Source organism: Saccopteryx bilineata, chromosome 2 (assembly GCF_036850765.1).
Source record: "Saccopteryx bilineata isolate mSacBil1 chromosome 2, mSacBil1_pri_phased_curated, whole genome shotgun sequence".
NCBI classification, from domain to species: domain Eukaryota; kingdom Metazoa; phylum Chordata; class Mammalia; order Chiroptera; family Emballonuridae; genus Saccopteryx; species Saccopteryx bilineata.
Window position 1 is genome coordinate 26,893,267 of NC_089491.1, and position 15,462 is coordinate 26,908,728.

The following is a 15,462-nucleotide window of genomic DNA, read 5'->3' on the forward strand; positions in this document are numbered from 1 at the left end:
GGCCGCGCGAGGGAGGGGGGAAAGAAAGGGAAGGGCGGGGCCTGGCGGCGCGCTGCAGCGCACAGCCGGTAGGAGGCGGGGGAAGGGGGACAGCTAAAGTTATAAGTAAGGAGTGCGCCGCGGCTGCCGGCAGTTTCCCTGCCGGAGAGAACGAGCGCCGCTGCGGGCGCGTGGGGACCAGAGGCGGTGGCGGGCGGCGGCGGCACCGGGAGCCGCCAAGTGCCCCTCCCCGCCCCTCCGGCCCCCCACCCACCCACCCGCCTGCCTGAGGCCAGCGCCCATGGCCGCGCGCGCCTCGCGCAGCCCCCCGGACTCCGCGCCCTGTGCCGCCGCCCAGTCCGCAGATCCGTGCCACCGCGGCCAGTCTCACCTGGCGGCGCCGCCCGCCCTCCACCCCGGCCACAGCCCCAGCACTCACGGTGACTGCCGCGGTGACCACGACAGCGGTGGGGGACGCTGCTGAGTGGAAGAGAGCAGCCTGGCCACCGGAGCTACTTACTCGCCTTGCTGATTGTCTATTTTTATAAGGGTTTACGACTTTTCTAAGAACTTTTGTATACAAAGGAACTTTTTTTTAAAAAAAAGAGGCATCTCCAATTTATATTTAATCCAAAGAAGAAGGATCTCGGGCAATTTGGGGTTTTGGTTTTGGCTTCGTTTCTAAGTCCTTTTTTCTCTCCGTTGACTTTGGGGTTCGGGTACCCCAACTGCTTTGGACTCCCGAGGACCTTCTGGGCCCCCACATTAATGAGGTAGGTGCAACTCCGGGCGAAGGGAGGGGTGTGGGCCGGTGGGACACGCTGGAGTGGCTGTCGAGAGTGCCCCTGACTCCTGCCTCCGTGTGCGCCCCACCCGGCCCATAGGCAGCCACCTGGCGAGTCTGACATGGCTGTCAGCGACGCACTGCTCCCGTCCTTCTCCACGTTCGCGTCCGGCCCGGCGGGAAGGGAGAAGACACTTCGTCCAGCAGGTGCCCCGAATAACGTAAGTGGGGGAGCGTACAGTGGGCTTCTGTGGGTAGGGTGGGTACGGGCGGAGCCCCGGGGTAACCGAGAACCCCCGGGCCAGCGGAAGGAGTGGACACCGTGCGGGTTCCGCAGCCTTCCCAGGATGGCTTCCGAGCCCTTGGCTCAGCTGTACAACCGTGTGGTCTGGACGCTGCAGAGCCGTCCTGGGCGCACACCGGGTCCGCACACGTCCCCTATCGCGCAGGAGGCAGGGCGGGCGCACCGGCCACCGGGCGGGAGGTGGCTGTGTCCACAGACTTTGACTGGGCCCGAGACAGCTTGGCGCGTAGGTGTCCCCGTGGCGAGAGCACACCGGGAGAGCCTCGGTGTCTCAACCCCGGCTGGCGAGCCGCAGCTCTCGCTCACACGCAATCCGGCAGACACAACATAACACCCTCAGTATCGACGCACCGCCTCTCCTCGGACCCGGGTGTGGGCCGAGTTTGCTGCACTGGCCCTGGAGTTCCCAAACGCTGCCTGCCCGGTCCCCGTGCCTGGGCGGTGTAGGCGCGCCGGGTCAGCCAGTATGTAGGGTGGCACCTGGAGACCACCACTGACGGCCTCTCTCACCCTGTCCCCGCAGCGCTGGCGGGAGGAGCTCTCTCACATGAAGCGACTTCCTCCTCTACTTCCCGGCCGCCCGTACGACCTGGCGGCGGCAACCGTGGCCACCGACCTGGAGAGTGGTGGAGTCGGTGCGGCTTGCGGCGGCAGCAACCCGGCGCTCCTACCCCGGAGAGAGACCGAGGAGTTCAACGATCTCCTGGACCTAGACTTTATCCTCTCCAACTCACTGTCCCATCAGGAGTCAGTGGCCGCCACTGTGTCCTCGTCGGCATCAGCCTCATCCTCATCATCCCCGTCAAGCAGCGGCCCTGCCAGTGCGCCCTCCACCTGCAGCTTCAGCTATCCGATCCGGGCCGGGGGCGAACCGGGTGTGGCTCCCGGCAGCACGAGCGGCAGTATCCTCTATGGCCGGGAGTCTGCGCCCCCTCCAACAGCTTCTTTCAACCTGGCGGACATCAACGATGTGAGCCCCTCCGGCGGCTTCGTGGCAGAACTCCTTCGGCCGGAATTGGACCCAGTGTACATTCCGCCGCAGCAGCCGCAGCCACCAGGTGGCGGGCTGATGGGCAAGTTTGTGTTGAAGGCGTCACTGAGTGTCCCGGGCAGTGAGTACGGCAACCCGTCGGTCATCAGTGTTAGCAAAGGCAGCCCGAACGGCAGCCACCCGGTAGTGGTGGCGCCCTACAGCGGCGGGCCGCCGCGCATGTGCCCTAAGATCAAGCAGGAGGCAGTCTCCTCGTGCACTGTCGGTCGGCCCCTGGAGGCCCACTTGGGCACTGGACCCCCTCTCAGCAATGGCCATCGGCCGCCAGCACATGATTTCCCCCTGGGGCGGCAGCTCCCCAACAGGACTACCCCGACCCTGGGTGCTGAGGAACTGCTGAGCGGCAGGGACTGTCATCCTGGCCTGCCTCTTCCCCCAGGCTTCCATCCCCACCCGGGGCCCAACTACCCACCCTTCCTGCCCGACCAGATGCAGCCGCAGGTCCCACCACTCCATTACCAAGGTCAGTCCCGGGGATTCATAGTTCGGGCTGGGGAGCCCTTCGTGTGCCGGCGTTCTGGGGCCCACGGGATGATGCTGACCCCACCTTCTTCACCCCTAGAGCTCATGCCACCTGGGTCCTGCATGCCAGAGGAGCCCAAACCTAAGAGGGGGAAAAGGTCGTGGCCCCGGAAAAGGACGGCCACTCACACTTGTGATTATGCGGGCTGCGGCAAAACCTACACGAAGAGTTCTCATCTCAAAGCACACCTGCGAACCCACACAGGTAGGAGGACAGAAGTGGCAGGACAGAGAGAGGGGGTTGGTGTCCAGCCCCACCTGCTAACTATGGACAACTCCTCGGGGATTCACTTAGGATGTAGGGTGCAGTCTATCTTCATCTCCTGGATCACGGGAGGAGCAGTGAACGGAGCCTACTTTTTTGCCTAGGAGCCTTTGCTTGATGGATGGTATCAGTGCTTGAATATGCAGTTTTTTCAGGCCTTGAAAGGCAGGGAGATTCTAGGCTGAACATCAGCCTCCCCTAGCTTAAGCAAAGCATTGACCTTGTAATCAAGAAATTATACTTTACAGTGGAAAAGCATGATGAGTTTTTTTCAAATCCATTTTTAACTTTCTAGACAATTTTCATTGGCTGTTCCCTTCCTAGATTCACCCTGTCTATTTTTAGTTCTATTCTTAATAATTAGATTTTATTTATAATTTCAAGAATTTAATAGTTCCAATTGCTGAGATCCTGGTTTAGGGTTGTTACTGTAGAGAATTTCCAGGTCAGTATAAGTAAGTACACGAGGTTGTGTAGATGTAGCATTCAGTAAAACAACAGAAATGTAGCTGCAGAAAAAGTAGCCTCCTGTGGCTTTTTAGGCCCAATTTAGTGGGATAGGCTATTATTACTTGGCTTGGGCCAGGAGATACAGACTAGCAGACATAATTTCAAAGTTCATTTCTACCACTGTGGTATCTTGACTCAAAAGAATGAAAATGTTAGCCCTCTAAAAGTAGGTATAGGTGGTATCTGTCTATTTTCAGTGCTCAACTATCTAATGACCTCCCCTCTTAAAAAAAAGAGCAAAAATAATATATATCATGTATTCTTATGATCTGAAATTTAATATGGCCTTATGTGGTATAAAGGCATTCCTGGACCTCTGGCTGGGTAACTCATTTGGCTAAGAGTGTCCAAGGTTTTAGTTCCATCCCCGGTTAAGGCACATGCAAATATCACCAATTAATGCATAAGTAAAAAACATTTATGGACCCTTTCAGAGTAGGGTACTAGGGGAGTTGGTTTTAATATTTGTGCTCCAGTTTTTTAATTCTCTGTGGGCTTCTTTGTTTTGTTTTGTGTTTTTTTGCATGTTTTTATTATTGAGGTAAAACCCACATAACAAAATGAAATACTACCCTTTTAAAAGTATACAATTCAGTATACTTAAGTATATTCATAACGTTCATCTGCACCTTCTGTCTAGGTCCAAGACATTTCACCACCCCAAACTAAACCTCAACGAATTAAGCAGTCGCTCCCATTCCCTGCCCCCCACCCCACCCCTTAGCACTAATCTTCTTTCTGTTTCGACAGATTTATCTATTCTGGATTGCTATGTCTTCTTGGATAATTGACGCCCTTATCATTATGTAATACCCTCTTCATCCCTGCTAATTACCCTTGCTCTGAAACCTGCTTTTTCTGAAATTAATACAGCTACTCCTGCTTTTTTATAACTAGTATTAGCACACAGTGTATGTTTTTTCAGCCCTTGTTGGTTTGTTTTTTTGGACACCTCTTTTTTAAATTGAACTTATTGGGGTAACACTGGTGAATAAAATTACAGGTTTCAGGTATACCATTCTGTAACACATCATCTGTATACTCTTCGTTCTTGAGCAATGGCTTTAACGGCTTTATTTTCCTGTTACAGGTGAGAAACCTTACCACTGTGACTGGGACGGCTGTGGGTGGAAGTTTGCCCGCTCGGATGAACTGACCAGGCACTACCGCAAACACACCGGGCACCGTCCCTTCCAGTGCCAGAAGTGCGACCGGGCGTTCTCCAGGTCAGACCACCTTGCCTTACACATGAAGAGGCACTTTTAAATCCCCAGACAGTGGCTGTGACCCACACTGCCAGAAGAGAATTCAGTATTTTTTCCCCTTCACACTGTCTTCCCAACGAGGGGAGGAGCCCAGCTGGAAAGCACTACAGTCATGGTCAAGTTTCCAACAAGTCAACTTGTGAATCAGGAGACAGGAAGAAGCCGAAAGACAAATCAAAGAACAGATGGGGTCTGTGACTGAATCTTCTATCATTCCAATTCTAAGCCCAACTTGAATATTCCTGGACTTACAAAACGCCAAGGGGGTGACTGGAAGCTGGATATCAGGGTACAAGTTAGATCCATGAGTTGGGGGGGAGGGAAGACCAGAATTCCCTTGAATTGTGTTTTCGATGCAATATAAGTATAAAGATCACCTTGTATTCTCTTTGCCTTCTAAAAGCCATTATTATGATATTAGAAGAAGAGGAAGAAATTCAGGTACAGAAATAGCCTAAACGATGGTGCTTGGTGAGTCTTGGTTCTAAAGGTACCAAATGAGGAAGCCAAAGTTCTCAAACTGCTGCATACTTTGACAAGGAAAATCTATTTTTGTCTTCCGATCTACACGTATGACCTAAGTCAGGTAAATACACCTGGTTTACTTTAACATTTTTATGCAGACAGTCTGTTATGCACTGTGGTTTCAGATGTGCAATAATTTGTACAATGGTTTATTCCCAAGTATGCCTTAAGCAGAACAAATGTTTTTTTTCTATATAGTTCCTTGCCTTAATAAATATGTAATATAAATTTAAGCAAACTTCTATTTTGTATATTTGTAAACTACAAAGTAAAATGAACATTTTGTGGAGTTTGTATTTTGCATACTCAAAGGTGAGAATTAAGTTTTAAATAAACCTATAATATTTTATCTGAATATTGTTTTTTGTTTTTTGCTTTTTCCCCCGAAAAAGTATATAACAGAAATGGTCGTTGAGACACAGTGGGTAGGGCATGCGAAAAGCACACTGAAAAGCCAACTTGATCTCAACAGATTAAAAGACTTTAAGAGTCTAGTTTTACAATAAGCACAATCAATGTGGCAGGCCTGAAAGTTTTGAGTATTGCAGGTCACATAATTCAATTTACCTGTTTCAAGGTGCTCTTTCCAATTACAGAAAAGTACATGAAAGCAGTTTCCTTACCTGAGTGAATTTCCAGGTAGAAATAAATAGCTTAATCAATCATTCTTCAATTTGCTCAGTTTAATATGGAAAGTGTTCATAAAATAAACATACACATTAGAGTTTCATATTTTAAAAGATCCTTACGGTTCTCTTTAAAATTAAATGGAAATATAAAAATCTTCTGTCTCTTGGAGGCCTGGCCTTGCATTCAGGACAATTTGTGTAACAAAGGAACATCCCTACTGCAGAGAACCCGAAGAACATGGTTCCACAGTGCCCTCCTGAGGATTAAAGGGTTCATTTATGCTTTGTGTGGGTGACAGATACTACTTCTAGTTATAACCCTAAAGGGCTCAGAATCAAAATTTCCAGCAGATTGTTTTGAAACTTCATCAGTCCTCTCAAGATGGCTAGTCTTACTGTTTCAACAGACCAAAATCAAAGAAAATTTATTCAGTCACAAAATTGAGTGTAAAGTAAATTTCAGTACATTTTTAAAGGGTGTGTTTGTAAGCTTACAGTGTACTTCTGAAGTTATTAAAGCTTAAAACTGCACTGAGACTTTTGAAGTGGGTCCCTATGAGTCTGAAGTTCATTTGTGGCAGTCACAGAAATGGAAAAAGCCTTGGTGACACTTGTTGACACTATATAGTTGTAATGGTGATGTGGGTGACTAATTAGCATTGTCAAGGAGATGGAAGCTGACTGGCATTTTCTTTAGACTGCTTATTAAGCATTCATTATATCTAGTGTCCAGAAATGTTTGTACTGTGGATACATTTTATAAGTGAAATAAAAAGCAATTCATAAGAGGTTCATGGTGGATCATCACAAAGTATTTTCCTTGGCTTTTAAGAGTCCCGCATAACAGGGAAACATGGCATGTGTCTTAGCTTAAAAGAAAACAGGTGCACCAATAGGATGGAATTTTATGTGGCCAAGAACATATTCAAAGCATATTTAATGACATGGAAAAATGCTCATGGTATGTTAAGTGGAAAAAGCAGGATGTAAGACTATAAACAGTATGATTCCAATTGTATAAGTTTAAATGTGTGTGCATGAAAGGAGAAAGAGAAACAATTGAAAAGAGGAATTGGACTGAAATGTCAAAATATGAATACAAGCTTTCTCAGTTTAAATAAACTCTTTGTAGTTTTCAAATATTCTAAAATAACTATCTATTCATGCCTGACTGGTAGTGGTGCAATGGATAGAGCATCAACCTGGGAGGCTGAGAACACAGGTTCAAAACCCTGAGGTCACTGGCTTAAGCGTAGGCTCACCAGCTTGGGTACAGGGCCACAGGCTTGAGCCTGGGATCAGGATTGTCGACATGATCCCATGGTTGCTGGCATGAGTTAAAGGTTGCTTGCTTGGGCAAGGGGGTCATTGATTTGGCTGTATACCCCCAGTATGAGAAGCAATCAATGAGCAACTAAAGTGCCATAACTACGAGTTGATGCTTCCAATCTCTCTCCCCTCCTGCCTCTCTCTCTCTCTCTCTCTCTCTCTCTCACACACACACACACACACACACACACAATGTAGGTCCAAGTGTTTAGACTTTTAATTTTAAAAGCACAATTAAAAGATTTGGCCAAGTAGCTCAGTTGGTTAAAGCATCAACCTGATAGGCCAACATTATGGGTTTGATCCCCAGTAAGCATATACAAGAATCAACCAATGAATGCATAAATAAGTGAAAGAACAAATTGATGTTTCTCTCTCTAAAATCAATAAAGTTTAAAAAAAAATAAAAGAGCAGTCCTGGCTGGATAACTTGGTTGATTAGAATGTCATCCTGATGCTCAGAGGTTACTGGTTTGATTCCCGGTCTGGGCCCATACAGAAACCGATCGGTGTTTCTGTTTCTCTCTCTCCCTCTTCCCCTCTCTCTAAAATAAGTAAATTAAATAAATAAATAAGCAATTCAAGCTATTTCAACAAGAAGCCTACATTCAAACACATTTTTCTTTATATTAAATTGTGATTATTGGTCTTATAATCTGCCTTTCTCTTATACAAAGCCTTCTAGCAAATGGTAGGTATACGAAAAGTGTTTACTGGATGGTTGTTGCCATCTTGATACTTGCTAAGTGCCTATTGTCTCAAATAGAAAAGACATTCATAAAATATCAAAACATTTTAAACTTATTTAAATTTTTCTGATATCATAGGGGCATATCACTTGTTGTATTAACTTTTTCTAGCCTAAAAAAGCACTTAAATATTTAAAATGAATGAGGAAGATTTTCCAAAAATGTAGCAGGTCAAAATTATTCAATGTGGACAGATAGCTAAAACTATTTAGTACCTATCAGTTCTGAACTCCTAGGTATACTATTATCACTGCATTACAGAGCCATTTATACTGTATAATAAAGACTGCCTAATAATAGAAATGCCTGTTTATTACATTTTCCTTATAAGATCTAATTTTATAAGTCCTAGATTTTAATTTGTGCACATACAAAAGGATTAGCAACAGTGTTTTCTAGGCAGCAACAGATTTCGACTCTGCCTTTTTCAGCAAAACATCCTTTCCACCTGAAAATCCGTTTGCTGCAATCCTGTGTTGGTTTGTTAAAACAGGGACTGTCACCACCTCAAGTAGGATGGTCGGAGGAGTAATTCTTTTTCTTTCAAAAATCATCTCAATTTTTAGAAACATGCGATGTTAATTCCACACCTGGAGATGAACAATTTTTACATATAATTTATTCACATATTAGAAAGCCCAGGTGAGACAGTCCTTAACTATGAAAGCAAGTCCACAGGGAAAATACTAAAACAAGTAGTGATAGTACCTGTTGTACTTTGATATATGGGAGTATCTAAATTTAGCAGCCTATGTCAGCCACCTGTTCTATTATATATGTTCTGGCTCCTGCAGCTTCATTCGGCACAACATTGCACGCACATCAGTAAAGTTACGGTTCGTATTCTCTCTCTATCTAATCTCCCCCCTTTCTCTCTCTCATATACACTCATTGACACCACCCAGTGCTACACCCTTTTTATTTTATGTATCCCATTATTTTACCATCTTAGTGAATATGTATTTTATTTTATGTAGTTATTTTATTTTCTCATATTTTGTTAGCACCTTCCAGAAGCTATTGCACAGTGACGTGTTGTTATAGGGCTAAACCAAAGCTACGTCTGCTTCCTAAAGTTTGTTTATGAAACTACCATTGTTCACGTGCAGAGTCATTCAATAATATTTCTTTGGGGTGGTGAACACACAATACAGTGTACAGATGAGACATTGTATTACTGTGCACCTGAAACCTGTATAATCTTGTTCATCAGTGTCATCCCAATAAATTCAACAAAAAGGAAAAAATAAAAAATAAAATTAAAATTTAAACATTTCATATAAAACTGCCAAGAACTCTAATAACAAATGCTGTGAACAATGTTCTATCTGTGAAAAAGCAAAGGACCTACTTGACAATCAGAAAGAATACTGTAGGAAAATTGTCTCTTTTTTTCCTCCACATTAAGCAAAACTAAAATGAAAGTTGAGAACAAACACCTTTTGGAAGCTTTTACCCTAAGGAGGACAGCAATGTAAATTTCTCACCAGAAACTAACTCCTAAAAAACTAACAAGTTCTTCAATTCTTATAAAATGCCTAGAACTTCAACGCCCTGGTCACAGTAAAAACAACTTCTAAAATAGCATAAACATGAATCTCCCAGGCTGGTTATCTGGACTGCCGCAGCCAGGTAACTTAGGGAGAGGAGGACTCCTGTGGTAGGAACTTCAGTCAAATTGCTTCCCGGGAGCCGAGGAGGTCGGGAGTTTACCTTTCTAATTGTTTTCCACGATGCCGTTGATATAATCACTTTTTCGAATCGTTTCGGTCTTCTCGGCACCCTAGATGAGTCAGCATGTTGCAACCGGTCCTCCCAAATGTCCTTCTCCACTTGTTCTAAAAGGAAAAGGAGGAAATAAATAGAAATTTAACTTAATAACAAGCAAAAAAAAAAAAGTAAATTCACACTTCCAGGATCCCTTTGACGTTTATACCCTAACAACATTTTTCAATGATAAAACACGGTAATTATAGTGATACCCAAGACTGTGAGGACCATTGGCCATCCTTTTATGTTTCTCTTTATGTCTATGTTGCATGTTATTATCTAAACAGAATAAGAGAGAAGAGACATCGTTCTTTAGGAAAAGAGAGAGAGGAGTAGAAGTTTGATCATCTAAAATTGATTATGGCAAACTATCAAATCTGTCTAGTCCAGGGTATCTGGGGTTGGGAGGTTGAGTGAGGTCATAATATCTAACTCACCTATAATATGTGGCCCTATACTAACTGGCACTGGATCAACGTGTTCCTGAATGGCCGCCAGGTCGTCCTGAACCAAGCTAATGCATTCAGATGCTAAACTTGGGGACCCAGTTAAAAGCTAAAATGGGTAAATAACAGAGAAATTGAAGGAACTCAGGATGCAGTCACTGAAAGCCACGGAGAGAAGTGAGTCGCTGCAAACCACACAGCAGAGCCTCTTAGACACGACCAAGGGAAGGGATTTTTTTTTTCAGTAAGGACAGGCATGCCTTCTGTCCGATTCAAGCCACTTACTTCTACTCGGCACAGCTCTGCGAGCTCTGTGAAGCAGTTCCAATCTCCATTACCTCGGCTAATCCTCACAACAAAAGGTATGGGTGCGATTTCCCTCTCCCATCCCCATTTTCACAGATGACCTCACTGAGGTTCCCTTTGCAGGTTCGCGTGGCGCTTTCGTTTCTCATCTTGTTGACACACTCAAAGCGTTTCTCTCCTAAAACTTTTGTCTTCAGTCGGCTGGGCAGGTAGGGCTACAGGCAAAATAAATACACCCCAATTCAAAAGGATTTGCTAATACCCAGGTTCTTCCAGTAAACCTGTTTGAGAACCAAAACACCCAGACTTTCTGTCTCCCAATCAGTGTGCTACTTCCTTTGTCAAGGCAGAGTGACGGGGAAGCCTGCATTTCCTTCTGGTATTTTTTGAGCCGGTCATTAGGTCATACACTGATCTGCTCTTTCAGTTTGATGTGGAAGAAAAAGCTCCTCTATCTGTCCTGCCTCTGGCTAAGCACACAGTTTTCCAGGTCTAATGGATCAGGTCAAATCCCTCCCCAACTTCCCCATCCATGGTCCTTAGTGCCTCGTGGATGAGGTCTTAACATGGTCATTCCTCCAACTGGGGCCTCCAGCCACTTGTCTGATACCTTCTCCAAAGTATCCAGCCTTTCCTTAAATAGACGGGCCAAGCTAACCTACTCTTGACCTCGCAACACACCACACCTATTTCAGCCTTTGAGCTTTTGCTTGCCAATGTTGGTCTCTGCTGCTTCTGGAAAGACCCATATTCTCCTGACAGGCTCCTATAGAACCTTCAAAGCTCAGCTCTTACCAAGCCTCTTGTATTCCACTTGCCCTAGATCTTTTGTTCAACTCTTAGTCTTATCTACTATAAGATTTTATGGGTCCGACTCCGACAAAAAAACATGAGCTCCGGGGTGGGGGAGCTCAAAGACCTTTCCTTATTTGCCCTTGAATTCCCATAATGACTGAATTTAATTGAGTAAATTAATCATTTATTTAACCCCAAATCCTGGCATCTCTTTTAGGTGATTCTCTGCATTAATTCTGGAAAGAACTTTATTCATTTGGGTTTTTTTTTTTTTTTTTAATTATAAGAGAAAGTTTATTTAGAAAGTTCCAGAGGTGGTAGAAGTGAGCCAGCCGGGCTGTGTGGACTCAGAGGCAGAAGAAGGGCCCTGGGAGCTGAGGGGTGGGGGTGGGGGAGGGAAAGGTATCGCACCTGGGGGGTGAGGGAAGGAAAGGAGAACGGTGGCCTCAGAGCTGGAGAGCCTGCCTGGGTTTTTTTTTCTATATTAGGGGAGACAGGTGTCAGTTGACTTACAGGAAACAGTTAAGAAAACTACTGGGGGCCCTGGCCGGTTGGCTCAGCGGTAGAGAGTCGGCCTAGCGTGCGGAGGACCCGGGTTCGATTCCCGGCCAGGGCACATAGGAAAAGCGCCCATTTGCTTCTCCACCCCTCCGCCGCACCTTCCTCTCTGTCTCTCTCTTCCCCTCCCGCAGCCAAGGCTCCATTGGAGCAAAGATGGCCCGGGCGCTGGGGATGGCTCTGTGGCCTCTGCCCCAGGCGCTAGAGTGGCTCTGGTCGCAACATGGCGACACCCAGGATGGGCAGAGCGTCGCCCCCTGGTGGGCGTGCCGGGTGGATCCCGGTCGGGCGCATGCGGGAGTCTGTCTGACTGTCTCTCCCTGTTTCCAGCTTCAGAAAAATGCAAAAAAAAAAGAAAGAAAAGAAAAGAAAAAAAAAAAAAAAGAAAACTACTGGGCATGGCCTTCAGGAAGCTAGAATTTGGACAAAGAAAATATTTTATCCTTTTCCTTAGATAACCCACATGCCTCCTTTCAAGGGCAAAAAATATAAGTATTCTGTAAACACATGACAAACAGTAAAGCTTTTTTTTTTTTTTTTAAATCACTTTGAAAACTTAAAGAAAGCACTTTCCACTCTAGGATCCCGGGTGGACCACGCCACTCGAATGAGGAAGGGTCATCCATCGGTCACTTCAAGTTAGCCCAACGCCACATCAAGTCAGGATCTGAACACCAACCAGTGCCTGGAGCTCGCTTAACAGGCCAACAGTTAAGTGTTGGTTCTGTCCTGAAAACCCAAGAGAAGCTTAGAAGGGAATAACACGTTTTTTTTAAAAAAACCATGCAAAAAAGGATAGTCTTATTCTTTTGTCTGTTTGTTTTCAACAAGGGTAGTCTTAAAAGGAATATTCTATATTGAATGTGGCATTGTGCTCTGATGTCCAAAAACATATCTCATTGTTCTCTATAGTGCTCTGTAGTACTCTGTAGTGTTGTATAGTGCTCTGTAGTGTTGTGTTACTAGCCACCTAAAACAGGTACTATTTACTATGTCCCTTTATAGAGAATACAGGAACCATTCCATTAAAATGTTAAAATATAATTCTGGCTTTGTTCTGCTTTCTTTTTTCTTGCAATTCCATTCAAACATATATAATCTGCTCAAGGACCTACCTTTCCAGCCTCTGTACAAAAGGGAGAGGGGAACCAAAGATGAATAAGTACATATAAATATGCATTTCCACAGATATTTGTTCCTGGCACAATTGCTCCACAAGGGGTGTAAAACATAACTTAAATGAAAATCAGCACCCTAGCCCTAGTAAACATTGTTTACCTCTTTTGGACAAGCGATGATATATAGTTCTTAGAGAGACTGAACCACATTAACTACAACCACATATACCATTCTTTCTGCCTACAGTTAAAATTTTTTTTCCATTTATTTCAGAGAGAGAGAAGCACCAGCTCGTTGTTCCACTTAGCTGTTCCATTTTAGTTGTGCACTCATTGATTGCTTCTCATTGCTTCTCGTATGTGCCCTGACTGGGGATCGAACCAGCGATCTCAGCACAGTGAGATGACACTCTATCCCCTCTGCCACCCAGCCAGGGCCCTTACAATTTTCTTGATTGCTTATTATTTTAGATACATCCAACTTGGTTATCGTGTGCATGTTAAAGCATGTAAAACACGTTATTCAGGTTCAGCGTGAAGGTTTCGGCCTTATTCAACAAAATTACACAAACTTCTGTTGGAATTAATGATTCTGGCAAAATAGAGCTCCATCTGCAAAGCAAGGCACCTTAGGTTTCTATGATTTCATGATTGCACATCTAGGCCAGGGGTACAAGCTGATTTTGCTTCGGGCACAATGAATTTTATAGCTAGGGAACATAACTGACTTCATAAGGATCTTTTGGTGTCGAAACTTGTAGAGACAGAGGAGGCTTTGCCTAAGGGATTCTTTGCATTAAAGACTTTGTTAGGCAAAGCCACTCTGGCCTCGGAGTCTGATTTGCAATTGTGCCTTTGTAAAAGGATTAGAAGATGGCTATTGTTTCATGTTTGGATCTCAATTTGCATTTGGAAACATGTGACCTCTTCCAGGTTTGGAGTTCCCCTTTATTTTCACTTTCTTGTCCCGATATACAATCGGAACTGTACGTTAAAAAATTGATAAAGCTGCTTGGTGGGATGTTTGCACTGATGAAGGAAATGTCATAGATCTGTGTTCACTATCAGTGGCGGATGGAGTCTTCCCAGGCTGCAGCAACACAAAGCCAGTCAGTAATCTTCTTAGCAACTGACAAATAACACAGAGGTATAGGTACACACACGTTTCATTTATTTCCTTAATTGGAATGCTTGGCACTTAAAAAAAAAAAATTAAAAAGGTCTGATCAGACGGCAGAGCTACGACAACAACCGAAAGGAAAAGAAATCCCCTGGCTGCCTCGGCACATATTGGAACAGTTCTGTCCAACGTCTTCCTTTAGAAATAAAGGTTTGAGAAAAATTATTTTAGGTTTCTGATAACAATACTCTCAGCTGTACATGATATTTAACTGCCTGTCCTTTGGTAAACAATTTTTAACTAACATTTGCTTTGACAGCTTTCCAGACCTGGAAGAGAGACTACATGAGGAGGGACAGTTTCATAGATTGTGGGTTTAGGACACATGGTTTGTTTGTTTGTTTGTTTGTTTTCTTTTTAACTCTCCAAGTGCTCACACCTTGATTGTCACTGACAACAGGAAAATATTTCTTACGTGACAGGATGTATGTATGCACTTGGAACTCGGACTTGGAGTCACTGGCTGAGTGAGCTGAAGGTAGATGGAAAGTATTTGCCTTCATTGAACACCTTTGGTATGCCAAGAACTTTGCTATATGTTTAGGAATTTGTTATCATACCCATTTTATAGAAAAGAAGAGTGAGGCCTGGAGGAGTCAAGTGACTTGCCCAAGGTCACACGGATCAGAACCTAGATCTACCTGACTCCTAAACTCAGCCTTTTTCTTTTTTTCTTTTTTTTTTCTTTTTATTTTTTATTTTATTTTTTTGCTCAGCCTTTTTCTGCCACACTGAACTGTCTCCCAGATAAAGTAAAGGCAACTTTATTTGGTGGATTATCTGCTCCTCACCTCTTGGAATGCTTTTATTTATTTATTTTACCTACACAGAGGTTCTGTTTGGTGCAAAGGAAGCTATTGGACAAGGTTAATCTAATCCACCTCTTTTTCTAATAGAAAAAAAATCTTATCTGTTATCCTATTAAAAATACACCACATTCCTCTGTGCTCCAGTTTGGATAATGACTCAAGAAAAGACAGTTTGTTTCTGCATCCTAGTAACCCCCAGAGCCTCTATAAAATCATCAAGAATAAATAAACCATTGTTTTTTCTTCCTGGGTATTTCATTCACTGATTCCAAAGCATTGTACATATATTCCATTAGAATAAAGACTAGCAGCCCTTTTGATAGTTGGGCCAATTAGAAGTAAACCTAAAAAGTATCTTTTGCTAAAGATCGCATGCTCCGAGGCCCCCTTGAATGGAGAATACAGAAGAGGAAGATAGCCAAAAGGAGTGGCACCTCGGAGTGTAGTGCTCGCTCTCTCTCTTATTTTTTTCTTTCTCTTCTTTTCTCCGTGAGTGTGATGCTTTGAGCCCACATTTTCAGCCACGTCGCATGGGAAACACTGCCACTTTGCCATCTTCCAAACTGCT

The 15,462-nt window shown here is 44.4% G+C and overlaps 1 protein-coding gene across 2 annotated transcripts; it reads left to right on the forward strand.

Moving 5' to 3' along the window:
• Window positions 1-241: 241 nt before the first annotated feature.
• KLF4 (KLF transcription factor 4) lies at window positions 242-5,560 on the forward strand. 2 transcript variants are annotated; one of them, XM_066256583.1, is made up of 5 exons: window positions 244-752; window positions 864-984; window positions 1,591-2,581; window positions 2,681-2,845; window positions 4,506-5,560. In XM_066256583.1, exons 1-5 carry the CDS (start codon window positions 748-750, stop codon window positions 4,679-4,681), a joined length of 1,458 nt encoding a protein of 485 aa, XP_066112680.1. In that variant the 5' UTR covers window positions 244-747; the 3' UTR covers window positions 4,682-5,560. The 2 variants fall into 2 exon arrangements, with proteins under 2 accessions (XP_066112678.1, XP_066112680.1); XM_066256581.1 differs by having other exon boundaries at window positions 242-752; window positions 1,591-2,845.
• Window positions 5,561-15,462: the final 9,902 nt, after the last annotated feature.